Here is a 23,523-nt window from a genome sequence, read left to right as displayed (position 1 = left end):
GTCGTGGTCTAGTACTTACGTCCTTTTCTATTAAAAAAAAGTATTTTGGCACTGAGTAGAACAGTGCCTTAGTATTCAAAACTGGGTATCAGATCCTTAAGTGTTAAAGCAATATTTGAGCATCTTAAAGTGTATCTTGGGTGAGAATAAATCAGCACACTCCAACATGAGCAGATAAAACTCATTGGAATGGGTCTCTTATAGGAAAACATCTGTTCTCCTAGTGAAAAAGAAGCCTGAAGCTTTGTATGACACGTTTTACTGTAAACCAGAGATGTTTTGCAAAAGTAGGAAATGTTGTTCTCAGAACCTTGTCCGGTCTGTATTTCTTTAATTTCACACACTGTTCCTGATGGCTGTATTCTTCATTTCCTGTCTGTAAGCTGTTTTGCAGTGTGACTGGACATAAAGTGCTGTGCCATCATAAATGTACCTGTTCTTTAAAGCAGTGGAAGAGAACTATTTTTGAAGCAAGGCACTCCGTGTAAAAAGTACAATTTATTAAAGACTATAAACATTAGAACTGATTGTTTGGAGCATACAGTGATCCAGTATTTGGCATAGCTCATACATAGCCTTATTTTCCACACACCTTCTGTCTAATGCACAACATTACAACATTTGATTCATAATTATAGAAGAGAAACTATGCAGAGTAAAGCTGTTAATTGGTTAATATGATTTCAGTAAATCCAAATGCTTTTGTTCACTTAAATTTAAAATTGACAGTTGTACTTGGAAAGAAACTTAACAGATACCTTACACAAAGTATTGTTTAAAGGGACATTTCTAATAGAAATCATAACCAAAGCATAAATTAAAGCTTTAGTTATGATTCCAATTAGAAATATTGACAGTGACTGAGCACTGGCTCAGATGCCCAGAGAGGTTGTGGTGTTTCCTTCTCTGGAGATATTAAAAGCTACCTGGACACAGTCCAGGGTTATGTGCTCAAACGGAACCTGCTTGAGCAGGGAGAATGCACTAGATGACCTCCAAAGATCCCTTCCAACCTCAACCATTCTGTGATTCTGTGATTACTTTTCTTGTTGTTACGAACAACAGAGTTGAAATGCATCTAGAACTGATTTACCTACCATTCTAGGAAGCTCCAAGTTTACATAATCAGTGTTCCAATTTTGCAGACAAAAAATCTTGAGTAGAAGGATAGGGAAAGTCTGAAGTATCTATGAGATCCAAAGCTTTTAAACAGATTGAAGCTTTTTTATTGCTGAGCAATCAGTATTTCAGTATTTCAGTTCAGTGGTGAAGGCTGTAGGAAATGTTTCTTGGAAATCTTTCTTGTGTAATTGCTCAGATTCAACAAACCTTTTGGAAACAGGGCCACACAGGATTGCTAAATTATTTTGCTAAATAATTACTTGCTGAATTTACTGTTTAGTTCAGTAATATAGATATGAGAATACTAACTGCCAAACAATTCGGAGGGAAGGTGTGCATTCAAAGTGAGCTGCCAGGACTCTGATAATATTCCGGTAGTTGCTGTAATTCTCCTAATATCTAATGCAGGATATGTGTCTCTTCTTTCAAAGACCTCTCCAGGGGTCATTTATGTCATCTTTTTAAAATGCTGTGGAAGAAGATGGAGTAATGGTTAAAGGATTTATTTACCCTCTAGTAACTTTTGTGTTTCAGAAAGCTTCCTTTTCTAACACCCTTTCTAATAGTGTTTTTCAGCTGAAAGAACTTTGCAGTAATGGCCAGTTGTTGCAAGATTGTTGTTATTTAATCACATTGCTATAGTAACTTCAGTGGTGGTATCAGCAGCTTTATCCTTTAGAAATGGCTTTTGCAGCTCTGAATAGATGTGACTTGCCAAAGAATACTTGAAGGTATTAGAAGAGATTGGTATTTACTCCTTTCAGGTCGATGCCTGTATGAAATATGTGTGAAAATGCTGAGCATAAGAGATTTTGGACTTTTCCCCCCATGATAGCAATTGTTCTCAAAGTTTTGACCCATTTGAGTAAGATTGATACTATAAGTGGTTGCGAATCTATTTCCCTCATTGAAATACTCTGAACTTCTGTATTTTGTTGGAACAGTGGGGATTTGGGTGAAGCAATGATTGGCTGCAGTTATAGATGTAGAATAAAAACAGCAGGCAAATACCCTAAGAAAATAAATTTGAATAATTATGATCTTCATGGAGATACTCCTATTGTCTTACAGAGCCTAGCTGCTGTGTTTTCAGAAATAACAACAACCAATATTGCTGCATTGATTGTTGGATTAACATGCATTGCTCTATTGCTGATTGGCAAGGAAATCAATCTCCGCTTTAAGAAGAAACTGCCAGTTCCTATTCCTATGGAGATCATTGTGGTAAGTCAGTTGTGAAATTCTGTAGCTTAATCATATACCTCTTCTAAAGTTGTAGAATTGATCTCATTTTTTATCAAGTCTTGTGGGGCTTTCGGGTAACTTCTGTGGAATGTAATTTGTTTGAGACTTGGTCCAGTTGAGAGTTTGGGTGCTCCTGAGATTTAGGCACTGATGTACCCAAGTTTTAGGCAAGAACTCCCAAATAAGAATTGAGCTTTGGCAACTGAGTGAGTCTCGGCATGACATGCCTCTGAGCAGCATGGAGTACAAGAGTTCAGAATCCCCTCCTGTTGAAAGGTGCTTACAGATGCCTGTTCTAGAGATTCTGCAGGGCTTGCTTTCTTTTTAAAATGCAGTGGTAGAAAGAGGAGCAGGAAACAGCGGGACTTGTTCCTTTCTCTATTTCTGAAACTGCTCTATGCATGGATTTTAGTGTAGTTTTTAAAAATACAATCAGTCCTGCAGTCAAGTATCAGACCATCTTACTAGTCCACATCTCACATTAACTTTCACCTTTAAAAGTGTTTGGATTTAAAAATGAGTTCTCAGATAACTAGAGCTAGCAAACAACCTGCACAAAATCACAGCCAAGGGAGTAGCTGAAGGCATGGATACAACCTGCATGAGGAATGAAGAAAAGAGGTGCTTCTCAGAGATGATGGAGGAGATGCTTTAGAGTATTGTTTAATAGTAAGGCAATAGCACCACAATCTTAGACCTGTAGCTTTCATTGCTCCCGCACCTGTTATATTTGCATACTCTGCACAAGAAAATATGGCAGTGGAATCCTTCTCTTGCACTGAGTTTCCTAATACATGCTATTCTGTGGTGCTATTTGCATTTCCCAATACATGCTATTCTACCTGGGCTTAGCTCAAGCAAAGGGTGTTTGTGTGATTTGGATCATACCACAACATGATCCATTTAACTGTCTCCAGCAAATGAAATCAGCAAGGGTTGAAGGTGATGAATGGAAAACTTTAGAACTTCCTCCTTTTATCTGCTTCTATAACCACTAACTCTTAGAAAACTGATTGACAAATGAATGTTATCCTTTGTGTATTACTTACAATAAGCTATTATTCCTTCAGACATATTTATCTCTTCTTAGCCCTTCATGCATTTGCGGGTTTTTAGGTCATTATCGGCACAGGAGTTTCAGCTGGAATGAATCTGACTGAGTCATATGGAGTGGATGTTGTTGGGAAAATTCCTCAAGGGTAGGGGTGTTATATTCTCATTCAAACTATACCTTTTTCATATTACGTGTAGCTTTTGTTATAGTAATTGTAACCATTTATTTCTTCTCCAAGGTTAAGTGCACCATCAGTTCCTGAGATTCAACTCATCCCAGCAATATTTATAGATGCAGTAGCAATAGCAATAGTTGGATTTTCAATGGCTGTATCTATGGCCAAGATCTTTGCCCTTAAACATGGTTACACCATTGATGGGAATCAGGTAAAAGTATTTGAATTTTTCTATGGAAAATGTTCACTGTCACCTTCATTTCTTTATTAAAGCAGAAAGACATATTGGACAAGAATGGGTTTTTCTTTCACTGTGGAATCAAGTTTTTGGCAGCCTACACAATTAAATGCCAGGAGTTATTTTAAGCTCTTGTAGCTCTGTTTTAATGACTAGTTACACTTATACCTTTGTTTTGGGAAACTTTGGTTAAAGTTGGACGTGTGCACAAATAATAATTGTTGGGACAGTCATTACTTAGGCTACTTTCCTAATAGGCGCCTGTTTTACTTCTGCATTCCTTCACAGTGGAACATTGAGTTCCCATGTGATAATGTATCATCTTCTGTACCAAAGAACTATTATATATGGTTTTAGAAATTCCAGTCATGTTTTACTTTTTATTTATCCATTGCAAATAGTTGGTTTGTTTCCTGTGGGTGGTAATATAGTTGTTGTTTGTTTTATTCTTAATAAATAGATATTTTAGAGTAGAAAGCAGAGAACATTATTTGTATGATAAACATTTTTGATGCAATTTTAGCATTAAAATTCAAGTTATCCATGAGTTGAAAAAAATTCCTAAAAACAAACAATTCTATCATTCATTTTAATTTTCAGTCTCACTAATCACAGTAACGCTTAAGGATGAGAAATGTCTCCAGCACTTTATCAAATACTTCATTTAACAGATGATTTAATGTGCATTAGCTTGTACTTGTGGTTCTCTCACATGTACAAGGTATGATAAGGTAGCTATAAAAGCACTGTAAATAAGAGGTAGTTGTTATTATGTATGGATAGATCCACCTTCATACAGTTGCTAGGCATAACTGCCTCTTGTTTTGTTCTGATTTTTTTTTAACACAGGAACTTATTGCATTGGGAATATGTAACTCTGTGGGGTCGTTTTTCCAAAGCTTTCCAATCACTTGCTCAATGTCCCGGAGTCTTGTTCAGGAAAGCACTGGTGGGAAAACTCAGGTATGTAAACCCAAATTTAGAGCCAAAGCTTGCTTTCTTTTTTCCTTTTTTTTTTTTTTTCTTTCCAATTTTTGTGCTCCAAAGCTGAAGACTGGAGTTTCATTAGACTGCCTTTCTCTGCCTTGGCCAGAAGAAGTAACTGCAGTTTCCCCTGTTTCATATCCTGTCTGGGTCAGGATAGGAGGCTACATGACAGTGAGAATGGACAAATTTTGTGGGAGGGATCAGAAATGACTCAACCAGCCTTTTGGGAAGCACAGGAAGCGTTAGCTCATGAGTAATACTGCCCTTTTGGGCCATTTCTGGCTATTCAGATGTCATTTCTTGCTTATTTTGTTCAGATTGCAGGTGCACTCTCTTCAATTATGGTTCTGTTGGTAATTGTGGCAATTGGATACCTCTTCGAGCCACTTCCACAGGTAAGGTAGTTTTGCCTACTAAGCACTGCATGTTGGTGAACAGAAGCCAGCTAGTATTGCTTACAGCAGAGATTATGGAGTGGTTGATAAGTGAGCAGTCAGTTAGAGCTTGGTTCAGAAACCCTTCAATTTTGTGTAGATTCTTGCTGTAAGTTAGATTGACAATTAATAAATATTTTGAAAAATACAGCATGCTGTTGTTTTGTTATTGTTTTTAATATTGAGCATTCTGGACTCTGGTTTTAAGACATAAAATTAATATCTTCAAATGATTCCACTTTTTTTTTTTTTATTTTGCAGGATAGGAAGGCTGGAAAGTTAAATGACAGTTATAAATCAGCTGGAGAGGGTTGGGGTTTGGTGATGGCTCAGCATAATGAGTTGAAGTAAAACCAATTTTACTTATTTCTATTAAATTTTATTCATGTGAATGGATACACACTGATTAAAAAAACCAACATGATTCTGATGACATGCATGGGATGATATACAATTCCTGTTTTGCTGTTTTTTGTTTGTTTGCTTTCTTAATACGAGATGTATATTGGCTCACACCCATAAGAATTTTTACAAGATATTGCAGAGAAACTTGAATCTGAGATTACAGCTGCTTCAAGTACTGCAGGCATTATAACTGCAGCAGCCTGAAGCTCAGGGATACACGATTTCTCTTGCTGGGAAGGAGAGTAAATCAAATTGTACTGATTCTGGCTTGCCATTTCTGTAACAGGAAGAAAAATATATCTCCACTGAATACTTGAAAAGTTGTTTTTTAAGCTGAACATCTGCAGTAGACTTACATCAGTTTTATGAGAACAGAAAACAGTTATTTTGGATGCTTTGAAGCAGGTATCTTTTGCTTCTGAAAATAACATTTTTGTAATTTTCCTAGACAGTGCTGGCTGCAATTGTAATGGTGAACCTGAAAGGAATGTTTAAACAGTTTGGAGACGTCGCCCACTTCTGGAGAACCAGTAAGATTGAATTGGTGAGTAATGGACAGCTCAGAGCATATATTTAACTGTACTAAAAGTTTTGCTCCTCCCTATCCTCCAAAACAGTGTAGAAACTTAGCAGGGAATTACAAATTGCATTGTAAGACATTAAATACCCTTGGAGAGTGATCTGTTGCAGACAAGAACGTTTTTGTGCTTGTTCAACAGCATTTAGCTCAGGTCAGGAGTAGTTTAGTTGTGGTAAAAGCAAAGCTTTTGCAGTGTTGCTATAGGAACTGTACTGAAGGCTGTAGTAATGTCTGAAAGGAATTTGAAACACAGAGTAACAGAAAACTACATGAAAGCATTTGTCATCTTCTAAGATTAACCAAAAACCTGTCCGTAGTGATTTTCTGGATTAATGTTAGTTTGTTACTGACTTGAAGTAAGACGATTTGTGATTTGTAGCAGTGTGCTTACTTCTGGGGGAACGTGGAGATGTGGCAGAGACCTCAGTGTACTGACATATAGGTAGTACTTGACCCCATGGGTCAGATACCCAACCTCAGGAGTTAATTGCAGCCATATATATATATGAGGATTTCCAAAATTCTGGACAACCACAGAACTAAATCCTTGAGATCATCAGAATAAAATGGTATGTCCCCATTATTGGCTTGAGCTGCTCTTTGAGATCTGTGAAATAGTTCTGCTGGCTCAGAAATGCAACTAGTTTCTATATGGTATGGCACTGAGTTCTTCCTTTTTTAGTAGCAAGCTCTTCTCAGTATATGTATGGAATCAGGTGTCTCATCCAGGCAAAGACGATTAATTGTTCAAGAGTTCTTAGGCCAATCCTTCTTTGTGTGTTTTATTTATACAGCTTACAGTTCACACTGCAAATAGCAGAGTTTGCAACAACTGCTCTGTAAAAGATGGAAATAAATGAGAGCTACTTTTGCATACTTTATGTGTATCTTTATCCTTCAGCATTGGGAGTCTCCTTCAGTATTCTTTGGAGAATAGGACTTAATATATTTATTAATTTTGGACAATTTGTCAGATGTTATGTTAATGTGCCTTGAGCTTTTACACCCTTTTCAAAAGTTAAGGCAATTACAGTCTGCTATCATGATGAATTACATCCTAGCCTGTTCCTGAGCAGAAGAGATATATAGACTTCAGGCTGAACTATGCTATTGTTTTTGTGTTAACAGGAGATGCATATTAATTCAGAACTTTTCTTTGTTTTAGGCCATCTGGGTTGTAGCTTTTGTGGCTTCTCTTTTCCTGGGACTAGACTACGGTTTGCTTACTGCAGTAGCATTTGCAATGATAACTGTTATTTACAGAACACAAAGGTCAGATTTCTTCTTTATTAACATCAGTGTTTGTTGGACTTCTGTGTGGTTTTGTTTGTTTAAGGGATGCAAATAAGCAGCAGACCTTTCCTCTCCCTTCAACTGCATACAGTATAGAATCTGCTTCATAATGTAGTTCATGCAGGACATGACCCATGGCCCTGATCTAGGGTTCAAATTTTATTTTTCTGAGAACAAAATTTCAGTCATAGATGGGAATTTTGATTTCTTACTTAATTTAATCTTGTTTGTATTGTTTTTAATGCTTGGAATTCAGAACTTCAAACCTGTTTGGTGTTAGATTCAGTAAATGATTACCTTTTCTGTGCACTTTCACAGTCAAACTAAAGAAGCTGTGTCAGATTATCACTAGCTAAATGTTTAAGAATTTTATAAAGAAGTCCTAAATCATCAAAAAAGTATCCATGCCCTTCTAGTTTTTCAGATCACTTCTTGCTCTCAGTACAAAGCTTTTAGTTCACAGTAAAAGTTGTCTTCCAGATCTAGAGCAGAATGATTTCTAGCATGTGTGAATAGGACTTCACCTGTTACACAAGGTCTCTGTGCTCAAGGTGTTGGTTATCTAGATGGAAAATCTGTAGAAGTCTTCATTTCCATCTGCGTTGGAATGAAACCAAATCCTGAGATTTCCACTCTGCATAAATAAGTGTATTCTTCTGCCAGCTGTACGTGGTTTGATCCTTGCAAACTTCACAGTTCTTTGCTGTCGTACTGCCTCTCAGTTGGGAATGTTCATCTTCTCAGGCATGCTTGACCTGGCAGCAGGCTTTTTGGAGCTGCAGCATATTTTGTGCCAGTCCGAGCTGCTGTACTTATAAGATAGTCAATGAAGTTGCACCAGTTCAAACCAAAGAAAACTTACTCTGTAACTCCGCATGCTGTGGCCAATGCTATTCGGAAAATGGCAGCACTACAGTGCTAAGTTTCGGGATTGTTTCTGCATTGACAGAAGCAATTGACATGACTTATCACTAAATAGCCCCTTAATGGCCCCTTGGTTTTGTTTCTTCCACAAACCACCACTGCATTTGAGCACATTTAGATAAAATTGTGGCAGACAGAACGACTATTTAAAATAAGATTCAAAATATTTAAGTACTCACTTTTCCACTTTTTAAGTGATAATAGTGAAATGTTTGCCTCCATTTCCCTCCAGACCTCAATACAGAATCCTTGGTCAGATTCCTGACACAGATATCTACTGTGATGTGGAAGAGTATGAAGAGGTAGGAGTGTATTTTTGTGCGTGGTTTTACGTATTGGAACAAAGATGACTGTGGCAGTTGTCTGATATGCACCTGTGATATCTTTCAGGAAGCAAATAAATGTTAATAGGAAAAGCCATGTTGTTTAGAATGCTACCTTCTTGTCCTGCATATATGTTTGACTAGGAGCTGATCAAAAGTAACCTTTACACTAATTATCATTGCACTGGCCTAGTACAGAATGGTAAGATTTGTAGAAATGTAAATGCTGAACTTCCTGTGTACACAATTGCAATCAAGGCCAGCTTCTTTAATTGTGTGACAGTATTAAATGAAACCTATAAGCACCAGGACTGTTCCAGTACTGGAAGGCTGGAACGCCAGGCTGAACAAGCCCGACTTCCTCAACCCTTCTTCACAGGAGAGGTGCTCCAGCTGTTTGATCATCTTCATGACCCTTTCCAACAGCTCCACATCCTTCCTGTACCGTGGGCCCCAGGCACAAGCTTTATTAAACAGCATGTCCCTGCCTTCATCCTATCCCCTGCTCATTAAACAGACTTGATTAATGGCATAATTGTTTGCCATGTGCTTAGCTTCTTATAAATGTGATATTGTTCAACCAAAAGCCTGGCAAAAGCAGTATGTTTTGTAAATACATAGGATCTAGCAATAATGGAGCTAAGCATGCTGCATTTATTCACAAACCACAGCTACAATTTCCTGTATGCTTTGCCATGTTCTCATAGGTGCTGCTTTGAAGGCTACATCCCTCTTTACTCAGGAACCAGTTGATAAAAACCCATATGAAAAGACCATGCAGTAACCTAAAAACATTCTCTCACCAGTAGTTCTGGTGATGGAATGGGGTGGGGTGGGTTGGGAGGGTCCTTAAAGATCATAGAACTACAGAATGGGATGGGTTTAGAATATGATGCAAAGCAAAAGTATATACGGACATGCTTAATAGCCATATTCAAAGAAGAAGAGACTTTGTTTTTGTTATACCGAGTCCAATTTGCTTTTGCTACTCCTGTATAAAGATGAGATTGGCAGCATAGGATCTCTGCTGCTGGTCAGGTCGTTTTCATGTAAAATGTCAGAGTGCAGGCTGCTCAGAGATTACTTAATTTAAAGTAAAGGTAAGAAGTGATACTGAGACCTACAAAAAGGCCTGTTTACAACCAAGATTCTTAAAGGCTAAAACTATAGGCTCTTGTTTTGGTAGCTGAGGACACAGGAAAGAAAGAGAAAGAAAGAAGGAAATCATGCCCATATAAAGGGAGGCTAAAAGGAAGCGTTCCTAAATCTGCATGATTTCCTCGTATTAATATCAGCTGCAAATAGAATCATCAGAGAACTGTAAATACTTCATTCCTTTAGATGGCTATATCTTTCTTTGAAACAGAAGAAGTGTCACATGATGTTGATTCTGTGCAGTATGACACCTGAAAGGGAGGCTCTGATCTTCCAGTTGGCTTTGCTCACAGCACTGCTGACTATCCTTGATACATGCCAATAGCCATTCTGAGTTGGCTTTTCGGCTGTGTGTTTACAGGTATCCTCATGTCTTGTACTTATGCAGGCAATATTTAACACATCAATGTTTGTTTTTTTTCCTTAGGTTAAAGAATACCCTGGAATAAAAATATTTCAAGCTAATACGTCACTTTATTTTGCCAATAGTGAGTCATACACAAGTGCACTGAAGAAAAAGGTGATTAAAGCAAAATCTTTAATACCCATGTCTTGAAATTTCAAACTTTTTTTTCTGAAACACGTTCATCTTTCAGGGCCTTCAGTGTAGCCCCTAATGCAGTGTTTCTCTGGTGCCCTCCGGTCATCAGTAAAATATGAGAAGGTGATCTGCAGCCAACTGCACATCATTTTAGCAAACAGCAACATGGGGAGGGAATAAACAACATACAGAGTATGCTTCACCTCCTGCCTAACCCAGGTCTGACTGAGTGGAAATGGCAGTAACAGAACTAGCTAAGGACAGAACTGCCTGACTGGTAACAATTACATCCTTACTAATTTCTGAACCATTTTTCTGTAGCTCCCTTGACGAGTCTTACACAAAAGAGGTGGGTGGTACTTCTTCAGAAAGCAAGAGGTATTAGCAATTTGTGTCCACGCACACTTATCTCCCCTTCACTTTCTGCACTCAAATCAGCATTCTGTTGAAATATGGCACCTCTGACCTCAAGAGAGGAATGTTATGCATCTCCTCCTCATCTTAACACAGTGCTTGCGAAGATTATTCCTTCTTCCTTTATACTGTTCTCACCACCACCAAGGAACACTGAATAATGCAGGCTTCTTCAAAATTTATGGCAGTGACGAATTCAGCGCTAATTGATACTGCAGTGTCATCCTAACAAGCTGAATCTTGTCTGATCGTGCTTTCTTTTCATGCCAGACTGGAGTGGACCCTTGTGCCATATTAGCAGCAAGAAAAAAAGCCCAGAAGAAGCATGCCAGGGAGGTAAAGAAGGCCAATAAAGTCAAAAAGAAAGCTGTACTGAAGCTGGTGAATTCTCCGGTAAATATTTACCTCTACTTTATCATGATGCTCTCTGGTGTTACCATTCTTGTTTATACAAGATACTGGGTGTTACTCAGGTAGGAAAGCTTGGAATACAAGCACTGTAAAGTGTTGTGAAGTGTAAAGGACAGACTACTAAGGAATACTGTGGGTCAGAGGATCATGACTGGAATGGATAATCATGTTGAACCTTAGTTACATTCAGGTGCAGCATTAGTGGAGCAGAGCCCTTCACACTGTCATACTGTAACAGCAGTGCTGTGAGCAGAAGATGGAGGATTCTACTTCTGCCCCTCTCTCCTTCACGCTTGGAGTAATCATGTGGAAATAGGATATAATAAAATTAATTCAAATGAGAAGCTGTAATAAATAGATACCACACTGTTGATTCTGGCATCTGGAAGAACGTGTGTGGAGAGGAAGGGGATCTACATTGGATGAGTGCTGGCTATCATTTAATTGTATTTATCTTCTCTCACAGACCAATGATGTGGAAGCGAGCGTAAAACATGAGATAGCAAATGACGGGTTACCTGTAAATGGAAAATTTGCATTTGTGGATGCTGGTGTACAAGATGGGTCTCCTGATGAGCTTGAACACTTTGTGGAGCCCAAAACAAACATCCATTCTTTAATTCTGGATTTCACCCCAGTGAACTTTGTGGATTCAGTTGGAGCAAAAACATTAAAATCAGTAAGTCTGTTTGTTTGTTTGTTTGTTTTTCAAAAACATAGTTAATATGTAAATTAAGTACTTACCAGGAAGCCTGTCCTGGGATGTAAATGTCAGCTGGGATACAAGACCATATCTCATATAATCATGACTTTAATTCTCTAGCTCTGTAAGTTTCAGTTGAATACTAAGGAATGTGGAAAGTGCAGCTCTCATGGTAACAAGCTTACATCTTCCAGAACTGCTATGTGCACAATGATATACCCATGTTTAACTTCAGTTTAACTCTTTTGCAGGTTATAAAAGAATACAAAGAAGTTGGTGTCTGTGTCTGCATTGCCAGCTGTAGTGGTGAGTTGAGCTTTTTGTGTGCCTTTGTAGGAAAGACTATATTTCATCTCTTTTCCTCTGGCCTTGAATTTATTTTCTGCTGCCAGGTGCCTCAGTAGTATCAGTGCTAATTTTGCATTAAAATTGGATTTGGGAAAGAGCAAGCTCCTAGAGTCTTCACTTCACTGGAAGTGAAGCATTGATGTAATGAGTTCTCTGAGGACTAGATCTTGCTCTCATTTTTTCCAGCTGGCAAACTGTGAATGACACACATTGTAGTTTGCACTTGTTCTAAATAATGTAATAAGAAAAACTTGAAGTGTTCCCAATATTTGGAACTGTAGCATCTTCAGCCAATAACAGACCTCTCTGTATAGCTAGAAAGGAGGAATACTTTCTTTTGGAATAGAAGAGTAATGATTCGTCCGGATGTTTTAAATGTTTTAAGTAGTGACAAGTAGCACTCAATAATTCTTGTCAGTGTCTTCCTGACAAGAATTATTTTTTGTTTTCCATCCTTGTACTTTGGTTTGTGCACTGATGCCGTGTTTGTGGGGTTTTTTTATTTTGTAGGCCCAGTTATGAATGAGCTGACCAGACTGAATTTTTTTGATAACACTGTAACAAGAGAGTTGGTGTTTCACAGTATTCATGACGCTGTCCTTGCTTGCCGAGTGAAAGACAGGTCTGCTTCACAGACTGCCCTACACCACTGAAGAGTGGCAACTGGCAAAACGGACATTGGATTTATGCTGATAGAGACTTTGAATATTCAATTTGCACAGGTTAAAGAGTATCTAAGGCTGTCTGTATCTACGGGTATAGAGTGGGGCTTACTTTCTGTAGGAAGAGTGGACAAAGAATTGGAAGCCTTCATGCTCCTGAATTTTTTCCTTCAATCAGGGTATTGCCGTTCAGTGACATGACCTTACAATTATGCAAGATGAGAAAAGTTGTTGTATTATGCTACAATCTGATAGACAAGGTGACATTCCTACTCCTGTTGAGAAAATGGGCACTTTAACTCACTTGCAGAAGATAACTGTTCTGCAGTTCCAATGTACTGTACCAGTGTCTTTACAGAATTTTCTTAAACAGCTTTTAAAGCCTGATGTCAACATCTGCATACCACAGATTTTATATAAACTAGTACTCTGCCAGCTGGATCAATGAATTCACACTGGTAACATTAGCTGCTGTTCTTTTTAAATCTTGATGGTACCATTTTGTTTATTTTAGATATCTAACCTGTCTCAAATGTGCTGATCTCTTCATTGCCCACGTGTTTTCACTGTGAGTTTCATATTAGAAAACCATTGTTTAATTATTATGTTATCAATATGGTACTCACACTGCCAAAACCTAGTTATACCTTCTAGAAAATAATATAACACATTTTAAGCAAAAATTATGTTGTCCTCATGTTTGAAGACAAGAGCTGTTTATGCCAGGAATGAGGTCTGATAAAATGGACTTAAGAACTGATGCCCTATATGCAGTCTCTTAAGCTGGAATAGAAGGTTAGACAGTCCGAAGTCTCAGAGGTCCAAAAGAGGAGTACTTTTCCATTGCCTGAGATGTCTTTCTACCTACCAGCACAGCTGCTTCTGCCTCAGCTTTTAAGTTTTGTGAAATAGATTTCAGTAGAAATCAAAAATGCATTTGGCTATTTTTAATGAAAAAGTAGGTTTTTTTCTTTTTTCTTTCTTTTGTCTTTACAACCTGGCCACTATAGCACTGTTTAACTTCAGGTTAAAACATAAAATTTGGAAACACTTCAAGCAAAATAATGCCTGTTATTCCCTGAACTATCAGTATGAATCTGATTAGAGGTAGGAGCCTGGAAGTGTTCCTCTGTGAGCTATTTCAGTAGCACATGGGCAGTAGAGGAGGATCAGTGCCATTTTGTTTTGCACCCTCAAAGCAAAGGTCCTGTGCATGCAGCAATTCAGATGATTTCCTCTCTTCTTAGTGCAGAACTTGCTATTTTTTATTTTGGTTCACACTGTTGCAATTATGGTTTGCTTCAGGCAAACCGAGTTTCCCAAGAACCAGGGGCAATAGGAAGATGTTTTCTTTCCTCCAAATCCCCTGCCACCAGGGATAGGAAGCTTTCTGCATCAGAAGATACTGCTTAGCTGGAGTTCAAAGTATGAATGCACGTTAACACAGTGTGTGTTTACTTAAACAACTTTGGGTACATTTTATAATGTTTACTAGTTTAACAAGCCTTTGTATCTGCATACAGTGTATATTTTTCTACTTCAGCTTGTTGCAGCTTCGGTTTTTAACTATGTAGTCTCTTCTGTTCACATCAAAATCCTGTCGAATTCTAAAATAAAGTAATTATCAGGACTTGTCGAAACTCTCCACTTTGTCTCAGCAAGACACTGTATGTGGGACAAGCCAACACTGCAGAACTGATGTCTGTTGTTAAGGAGTGGGCTGGGAAGGGTTACCACTGGTATGCAGCTCCTTCCAGGCATCAAATCCGGCATGGAAACATCAATGCTTCTGAAAAAGAAACCTAACAAAAATCTCTCTCTCTTGCTCATTTTAGCAGCCATGCACAGTCTAAAGTTGGTCTGGGGAAGTAGCTGGTGGTGTTTTTCTTTCCCTTCCTCCTACTTGTGCACATCTTCTGTTCTTTGACTGAGACTTTCAGAAAAGCTATAGAAAAGTTATGCCTACTTATGGTTGTACTTTAGTAATCTGTAGCTTCTGGGCAACAAGTGCTTTTCTCAGGCAAGATACCTTTCCCTACAACTGGTCAGCTGTACTTTGTGACATCAAATGAGCAAACAAGTGCGCACATGTATGTGGGATTAGGTTAAAACAATACAACTGTTTGTACACCAGGCCACACCATGGTGCAATTAATGCTGCTTTGCCTGGGGAACTGCTGAAAAAATGGATCAAAAGCCTTTGCCAAGACCATCCTACATGCCGGCCTGTGCAGCACTAATACTGTGCAACTTGCTCCTGATTATTACCAGCACTGTCAGTAATCCATCCAGCAACATAAAATCTGGAAGCTTTTGTTGAGTCTCACATTCCTGTGCTTTGTTGCTACCAGCTGACCCAGCGCTTCCTACTCCAGCCCATTACCTACTGAAAAGCTCATCTTCCCACTGCTGTTTAGATAGGATTTAACTTTCAGTTACCTTAAACTTGTCAGTGCAACATCAAACAAACTCACATCCTTTAAACTCAGGAGAGGACTCCGCTCTTTCTCCTCTTCATTACATTTAGATCCTCACTGCTGCAGCCTCACGACAGCAAATAGCACTGCACAACCCAAGTCTCAGTTGATGCTGAGATGCTACTTAATTCTCAGAATATTCCCTTCCCCCTATTCTCTGCAAAAGCACTGATTATACAGGATACCTGATCAGCTCCAAATTCTTTGAACATCCTTCACTCATCCTGCTAAAGTAGAAGATGCATTTAATTTCAAGCACTGTATTGATAATCTGATATTGAATCATTGCTACTTTCTGAGCCACTTTACTTTCTGGCTCAAAATGGCAACATTCTCTTCCTACCACTAAATCTGCACCCCCCTCCAAAATGTTCTTACAAAAATAACCACTGAGATCAGTTTTTGGATCAGACATGGGCAAATACACCAGAATGCCTAAATTTGTTTATTAAGGCACTGATGCTTTGGCCAAAAGTCTAACAAAATCCATTCACTGCATACACTTTCCCTACTGCAAACACTTCTTTTGTAAGAAAGCCTGATATAACTTTTCTCACATTTAAGATGTAACAGTTCCCCATAAGGCTTTACATTCCCATGTTCCTTCAAGCTTTTTTTCTGTTTTCATGCAACGCTTGAAAAAAGAGAAAATGAAAGGCTGCTTTTCAGTGACCAAGCTGCAAGAACATGGTAGATGAATAAAGATCACCCTTTTAATGCTGTCTGCTACAAAAGTTGTCTAACTGTAAGCTATGAAGGATGAGTACCCAATCAAGGTCACCCTCTGTGTAATGACATATCAAAACTTAGGAAACACTGCACACACTTTAGGAATGCTGTAGTGCCTCTACAGCAGAGATGATAGGTTTGGGGGTATAAACAGTGACTGGGGACCTAGCTCAAGATTGCCTTGTTTCATGTATGTACATGCTTTAAAAAATATATTGCTGTGTTATCAGACTTCGAGATTTCTATAGCAGCAAGACTCCACTAAATGCAAAACACATCCATAAGGAAATCCCACCTGTTGTTCGGAACACTTCATTTATTTCTAGCTTCCAAGAACAAGCCAGGAGTTACCACATACGTACAGATTTTGGTTTCACAGAAATTTAACTGCAGAAACAGGAAAAGCACTCCAAGATATCAGTTGTAGGTCATGTAGCGGGGAGTAGCACTGAATTTTGCATAGGATTTAATGACTTTGTTCACTGCTTCTAAGAAGTCTTTCTCAGTTGCAATTTTTCGGCGTGCTCGGATTGCAAACATGCCTGCTTCTGTGCAGACACTGCGAATCTCAGCTCCTTTCAAAAAAAAAAAAAAAAAAAAGGACAAATAAGTTCAACACTGACCACCAGTGGTGACGAAGCATACACAAAATGGCTAAATGAAAATTCAGCTTACCTGTGCTATTAGGACACAGTCGAGCCAACAGCTCAAATCTTATGTCCCTTTCCACACTCATGGAGCGAGCGTGTATCTTGAATATGTGAGTCCGCCCCTGGAAAAGCACAGAAGGCAGAAGAGTTCACACAATGAAAGAGGTGACGACTTGACCTGCTCTCAGCACAGCTGTCCTCTTCCCCAGCAAGGACAAATGGAAAATAAAATTCTTACTTGGTACCTGACTACCGTTTCCTACGTCTGGACTAGAATAACTGAGCAATAAAATACTAGTTGTCCATGAAACTTAATTATGAAAATACCTTACAGAGTTCTACTGGGAGGAGTATTTCAAGAAACCTTTAAAAAAGAGATAAATAAAACAAACTCCAGCTTAAGAACTAAATTATAGAACCAGTTAATAGATTACCTATCTATTGAAATAGAAATATACAGCAAACATAACTACAGGTTCTCTGCCAGGGATGAAATCTGGGCAGTGTGAGAAAACTTTCCTTGGCACATACTGAATCCCCCAAATTTCCATGGAGTTTCACATAAGTTAGGAGCGCTGCTTTCGGTAACTCTTGTAAACTGCATCCAGACAGTAATGCCCCAACTGAAGAAACACTCTGATATCAGAAAATATTTGGCAGTGAAAGAAAGCATTCTGACCTCAAGATCAGGCAAGCTAAACTCTATCTTCCTATCCAACCTCCCAGGCCTCATCAGAGCTGGATCCAGAGTATCAGGCCTGTTTGTAGCCATCAACACTTTGATATTGCCTCGTGGGTCAAAACCATCCAACTGGTTGATCAGCTCCAGCATCGTGCGCTGCACTTCATTGTCACCCCCAGCACCATCATCAAAGCGAGCACCTGGACAGAGAGAACACAGAACAGCAGAGAGACCTTCAGAGCAGGCAGATATCAAAGCTGCTGCGTGTGAGAAAGCAGGAGAAGTGTATTTAAATTACATACAAATATTTGTGATGAGTTGAAAGAAGATATGAAGGAATTAATTCAAAACGATACACTTCAAATAAAAAGTGAGTATCTGTAATTATAATAAGCGCCGTGTTTAGTGGGAAATATTAGTGATAGGTGGACAGTTGGACTGGATGATCTTGGAGGTCTTTTCCAACCTTGGTGATCCTATGATTCTATGATTCACCCTTAACATTAAAGGGCCCACTTCCCTGCCTAATAACAGGCCAAACTGCTGAGATTTATAAATGGGTTGGATTCCTGTTTTAACATCTCCCCTCAACCACAGTCTACTTTCTCAGGACTGAAGTACTTCTTTCTTCAGGGGAGAGAAGAGAAAACGTGATTTTTAGGTAGTAGTAAACGTTTGCTAAGTAGTCTAGAACCTGAAGGGGGTTTAAGTTAACAGTACTTCTTCCAAACACAGATTTATTTTTTTTTACTAACGTGCTGGTAGTAGTTTTGCTAAATATTTAGAATATTTAGGTATTTACAAGCATAATTCTTGAAATGCAGCAACCAGGATAAAGAATTAAGGCACAAAAGGAAAATCTGCAATTTCTCCCATGAAGTCAGAGCTATGCATACTACAGACATACCTCCAATGGCATCAATTTCATCAAAGAATATAAGACAAGCTTTTTTAGTTCTGGCCATTTCAAAGAGTTCGCGAACCATTCGAGCTCCCTGAAAGCAAAATGAATCAAGACTTTGTTACAGACTCAAAGCATGTTAAAAGGAAAACTTTCACGCCTCCAAACAATTCTAGTTTCCAATGATAAAACTCCTTTATTAGTATAAACCAAACATAAGATATAAATCTTATAGCAATTTATAGATGAGAGACAGATTACTATTCTTGAACTCAGAAAAAGTACAGATGACATCAGGGCCAACTGAAAAATAAGTGGTAGAGCTGGAAACAAAATCCTCATTCCGGAGTCCTCCCAAAACACAGATTACACTCTAAACTGCAAAATTCATTTCATTGGTGACAACATAGTTCATGTTTTGTAACTGACTGCCCAACCTACACCCTCTGCCCCCCTGTATCTTCTGTACGTTCATCCATTAGACTTACTAGGGTGTTTCATCCCCAGGACTACAGGCCTGTGATTCACTCCACATTTCATTAAGAATTGGCTCTTACCTCTCCCACATACTTCTGCACCAGCTCAGATCCAATGACTCTGATGAAGCAGGCATCAGTCCTGTTAGCAACAGCACGGGCACAAAGTGTTTTGCCTGTACCAGGAGGCCCAAACAAAAGCACTCCTTTGGGAGGCTCAATTCCCAGGTTAACAAATCTTTCAGGCTGCAATGGTGAGAAACAGAAGGCATCAGAGATTAATGCAAATTCAGAAAATCATCAGTGAAGAACAAAACGAACCAGGCTAGACTGGATTTCATTTGTCAGAACTAGACCTCTTTTCCCTTGACTTTTTACACACTCTTTTCTTGCTTTTTCAAATGCTAAAAGATGATCAGCATAGCTTTAAAACAATTAAAATTCCAATCTGAAGGTTACTTACATGAAGAAGAGGGGTTTCAACCACCTCTCTGAGCTTTTCAATCTGCTCTTTACAACCACCAACATCACTGTAAGTGACATCTGGTTTTTCTTCCACCTGCACAACAAAAAGATAAGCGAGCAGTTAACACCTGGATGCAGTATATCTCTGTAGGCTTTCAACTGCCACGAATAAAACTGTAAGTAATCAAAATTAGTAGAGAGAACAAAGCAAAGTAAAATCAGCAAAGGCAGTTCTTACTTGCATCATGGTGACTGTGGGATCAATCTTTGGAGGCAAGGGGATGTGGATTTGATACTTGTTTCTGTCCACTCTGGTGAGAAAGCGTAAAGAACATTTATTTTAAAACCAGTTAATAAAACTGTCATGAAAAAATAACTGCAAATTAGAAGAAGCTGAATTCTTAAACCATTCTTTTCTCTGGCAACAAGATAACCCAGCCCTTAAAGCTAACAGAATGGCTAGAGACTGGAATTTCCTCTGCAGAGGATCTTAATATTTCAAAATATATTAATTCCAAAATATTTTAAAAACTAAATATCAAAATATCCCAGAGAACAAGTTGGCAAAATATTGATTCTCAAGATAACTGGCTTCATCTCTTCAGCAAACATTTCCTGCAGCTGCTCTGTGTGTATCTGCCAAGACAGCCAAGGTGGAAGCATGCTGCTCAGGCTACCTGAAAGTGGGGACTATTGAGGCCCACACTGAAAGGTTTCAGTCTCATGCACTGAACTGACTTTCACCAGAATGACATCAAACTCAAAATATCCTAAATAGAGCATGCAGATTAGCAACTGTCTTCCAACAGAAAGACCTTACTGGTATTTCAGCCCCTGTGACAATACCAAATGACAGTTGCTGAGCTGTCAAACTAATGGATCAGATGAGAAGCTTGAGTCTTCAGTAAAACTGTAACACAAAGGATTTTGCTTACCCAACTCTCATGCCTTCTTCTATGTCAGTAGGTGCCACCTGGTCACTGAGATCCACCACAAATTTGGCAAACTGCTTGACGTTGATAATGTACTTGGGATCCTCAGAGTCTGCATTGATTATCTTCGTACATCTAACACACAACATACAATTAACATCATCAGGAAAAGAATTAACTGCCTATTTGTGTAAACATCGGGATAGAGATGGTGGATATATGCTCCCAACACATTAAAAGAGCTACAGAACTTGTGATTCTAATATTATAGCATCATACAACAATAACAGAAGCACAAGTATGAAATAGATCTGTAGGGAAATGGTTTAGTCAGGGCTTGAACTGGTAACTGAGCACCTGGTGAAGGGGTGTGGCTGGCCTAGGGAGCAAGGCAAATTGTTTGCACTTGTGCTCCCCACATGACCAGAAGGGGTGGAGCCACCCTGGGTTCAGATTCGGGCTAGGCACTGAAGGCAGAGCATCTCTTAGACCTAGGCTGCTTCCTGAGAAGGAGTGCTGTACAGCCAGAGAGCCCCTTCACCAGCTGGATGAGTTTAACTTTTCTTTCTGTATGTGACTGTTGGCCTACCTGCCAATACCTTGCCTGGTACTGCCAAGAACCTGTCAGAAGCAACGCTGCTTCTTTGTAAGCAAAACATCATATATCACATTTTATACACATTTTGTATGCTTTTTGATACAATGATAAAAAAATACTTTCAATTTGCACAAAATATGACTCTTCTTCAAAAAGAAAAACAGTATGTGAATTATAAATTGCTTTTCTAACACTATGCAGCTCTACTGTAAGGTCAAAAAAAGAATCCACCCACCTGGCAACCTGTAAAGGCTGCTCACTTTGGAGAGTTTGCTTATCTGCAGCCAGATCCCAAAGAGCAGGAGGAGCCAGGCCAGTGTCGGATTCCTTAATTCCTGCGTACAACACAAACGAGGTGAGAAGGAAGAAGCAACTGGTATGTCTTCAAACATCAATAACTTTACACACAGGCCAGCAGGAAACTTCCTGAGATCTCTAATTAAATGCAAATGCACAACATTAATGAACTTCAAGATTCCTAAAAGATACAAGACTGTGCCAGCTGAATATGCAAATGCCAGGCTATCCACGCCACTAAGCTATCTGTTCTACTATGCTTCTCTTCATTGGGCAAGGAGTGGCACCACTACTTACTGATAATTTGTTGTCTTTCTGCAGTACACAGAAGTTCACTCATGATTCAAATGTAGTTTGACACAAGCCGTAAGTTAGCTAGTGACAGAGAAAGGGATTTGTTCCGCACTACTGTAATGAACAGGCTTACAACTTTAAATGCAAATTTGTTAAACTACAAAACTACAGATGTATATGTGCAGCTTAGCTCTGCCCAATCAAAAGCAAGACCATCACCTACAAAATAAAAACTGCCTGTTACAAAAATAAAGAAATGCAGCCTTTGGCAAAAACTAAAAATCATCAATGAAGAAGTGGTTTGAAATCAGCTTCTTCAAATACTCATTTTCGTGGCTCTTCTACTGAATGCCATGTTAAGAAAGAAAGATACCAGTGAGCTCATTGATTTTCTTAAGCAGTTGTTGAATATCATCTTCTACTTGCTTGATCTGCCTGGAGTATGTGCTCTGGCCCTGGAAAAGAAACATCACATTGATTTTTGCAAATCAATAATTTCATGTTTAAGAAAAAGTGCCAATAACTGCTGAGCATCAAGATATTCAGTAGATGGGTTTGGTATAACAAAAACTACTGATCACAACCAAAGACAACACTATGAAGCTCATATAAACACATTTCTGTTAATTACGAGCAGTGTGCAAGTGGAAGTTTTTTCACATCTTTACTCACAGATTTGTTTTTCCTTTGGAATTTGTTTGGTTTTATGTTTTTTTTAACCATTCTTAAGTTTCAAAACAAGTCTTAGTAAAGATTAGGTCCAGGAGGAGTTCTGCAAACAGCACAGAAATGAAAAATCCTATTTGCATGAGTGCTTTTATTTCCTCTCCAAACTCTCTACCATCTCCAAATCCAGCAGAATATTCATGGTGCAAATCAGAAGCCATATTCTCATCTGTGATAAAATATTTTACTGCATTGCCCTGCCAAACACAGGCAGACCTGGATTTGCTTTACAAGGTCCCCCTTGTATCAATTTAGCAAAAAAAAAAAAAAAAGAAAAAGAAAAAAAAAAGCCATAGTGGGCTCAATCTGTAGTTCAGGGCCCTTACGCAGTTGCAGGGTCATGCAGTCAATAAAATTCAAACTTCTGACAAGCATATCCACGTCCCAACATACACTAAGTGGCAAGTTTCTTTATTCTGAAGAGTTCTTTTACAGACCCACTGTAGAATCATTTACGGCTGGGAAATATCTCTAAGATCATCAGTCCAACTTATGTCCACTAAACTACATTACACATTTTTTGAACACCTCCAGGGATGGTGACTCCACCACCTCCCTTGGCAGCCTATACCAGTGCCTCCCCACTCTTTCAGAGAAGAAATTGTTCCTAATACAACTGAACTTCCCCTGGAACAACTCAAGGCAGTCCCATCTCGTCCTATCGCTGTTACCTGGGAGCAGAGACCAACTTCACCCCCCCCCCACAGCTTCCTTTCAGGCAGCTGTAAGCAGTAGTAAGGTAGTAAGGTCTGCCCTGAGCCTCCTCTTCTCCAGACCGACCCATCCCAGCTCCCTCAGGCGCCCCCCATCACAGCTGTGCTCCAGGCCCCTCACAGCTCTGTCGCCCTTCCCAAGACACCCGCAGGGCCTCCACGTCCTTCTAGCAGTGATGTCCCACGCAGCACTCGAGGTGCGGCCTCAGCAGTGCCGAGCGTTACTCAGTCAGCCAGCAGCGTTCGTGCGTTACTCACGTAGGTTTTCAGCAGGGCGATATCTCCTTCATCCAACGCTGAAACAAGACAAGAAAGGCTTAAGTCGCCAATCACAAAGACAAGACAGAAGCTCGTTCCGAGGCCGCATCTCCGTCTGTGCCTTTGCTGGCGAGGATCCCCGCGCCCGACGGCCGCCCTGTCCGCTCCGTTCCCGCCGCTTACCGCGGATGGGTTTGTCCTCCTTCTCCTCCTCCTTGGTCTTGCGCTGGTCCGCTCCCAGGTAGTCCGGCATGGCGAAACCTCCCAGCTCCGGAAGGCCGAGCGCTGCTGCGTAACGCTTCCGGGCCGCG

At 39.4% G+C, this 23,523-nt stretch overlaps 2 protein-coding genes across 4 annotated transcripts in view; one reads left to right on the top strand and one right to left on the bottom strand.

Moving 5' to 3' along the window:
* SLC26A5 (solute carrier family 26 member 5) overlaps window positions 1-14,644 on the top strand; it is a 32,986-nt gene extending 18,342 nt beyond the window's left edge. For all 3 annotated transcript variants that reach the window (XM_085216874.1, XM_085216872.1, XM_085216877.1), the window contains 13 exons: window positions 2,194-2,346; window positions 3,484-3,566; window positions 3,660-3,807; window positions 4,684-4,797; window positions 5,139-5,216; window positions 6,109-6,204; window positions 7,406-7,512; window positions 8,690-8,759; window positions 10,363-10,455; window positions 11,161-11,283; window positions 11,768-11,980; window positions 12,256-12,310; window positions 12,863-14,644. In XM_085216874.1, the coding sequence (XP_085073000.1) occupies window positions 2,194-2,346; window positions 3,484-3,566; window positions 3,660-3,807; window positions 4,684-4,797; window positions 5,139-5,216; window positions 6,109-6,204; window positions 7,406-7,512; window positions 8,690-8,759; window positions 10,363-10,455; window positions 11,161-11,283; window positions 11,768-11,980; window positions 12,256-12,310; window positions 12,863-13,005 (1,476 nt within the window). In that variant the 3' untranslated portion in view covers window positions 13,006-14,644. The remainder of the gene's footprint in view (window positions 1-2,193; window positions 2,347-3,483; window positions 3,567-3,659; window positions 3,808-4,683; window positions 4,798-5,138; window positions 5,217-6,108; window positions 6,205-7,405; window positions 7,513-8,689; window positions 8,760-10,362; window positions 10,456-11,160; window positions 11,284-11,767; window positions 11,981-12,255; window positions 12,311-12,862) is intronic.
* Window positions 14,645-16,516: 1,872 nt separating this feature from the next.
* On the bottom strand, window positions 16,517-23,507 carry PSMC2 (proteasome 26S subunit, ATPase 2). Its single transcript, XM_085216898.1, has 12 exons — window positions 23,396-23,507; window positions 23,213-23,250; window positions 21,889-21,970; window positions 21,160-21,259; window positions 20,330-20,461; window positions 19,633-19,705; window positions 19,393-19,488; window positions 19,011-19,175; window positions 18,460-18,547; window positions 17,550-17,752; window positions 16,896-16,992; window positions 16,517-16,795 (listed from the first exon to the last, which is right to left on the bottom strand). Exons 1-12 carry the CDS (start codon window positions 23,463-23,465, stop codon window positions 16,638-16,640), a joined length of 1,302 nt encoding a protein of 433 aa, XP_085073024.1. The 5' UTR covers window positions 23,466-23,507; the 3' UTR covers window positions 16,517-16,637.
* Between the last annotated feature and the right edge of the window lie 16 nt (window positions 23,508-23,523).

Source organism: Meleagris gallopavo, chromosome 1, assembly GCF_905368555.1.
Source record: "Meleagris gallopavo chromosome 1, MGAL_WU_HG_1.1, whole genome shotgun sequence".
In the NCBI taxonomy this organism is placed as follows: Eukaryota; Metazoa; Chordata; class Aves; order Galliformes; family Phasianidae; genus Meleagris; species Meleagris gallopavo.
The sequence above is the reverse complement of the archived record's forward strand: the minus strand, read 5'-3'. Positions and strand labels throughout refer to the sequence as shown.

What these genes read in the sequence shown, in the direction of transcription:
- PSMC2 (XM_085216898.1), bottom strand. Translation starts at nt 23,465, where the DNA reads ATGCCGGACTACCTGGGAGCGGACCAGCGCAAGACCAAGGAGGAGGAG. An exon ending in TTGAAACCCCTCTTCTTCAT is followed by an intron (nt 19,176 to 19,392) that starts GTAAGTAACCTT and finishes TCACCATTGCAG; the next exon opens with CCTGAAAGATTTGTTAACCT. An exon ending in TGCAGAAGTATGTGGGAGAG is followed by an intron (nt 18,548 to 19,010) that starts GTAAGAGCCAAT and finishes TTTTGCTTTCAG; the next exon opens with GGAGCTCGAATGGTTCGCGA.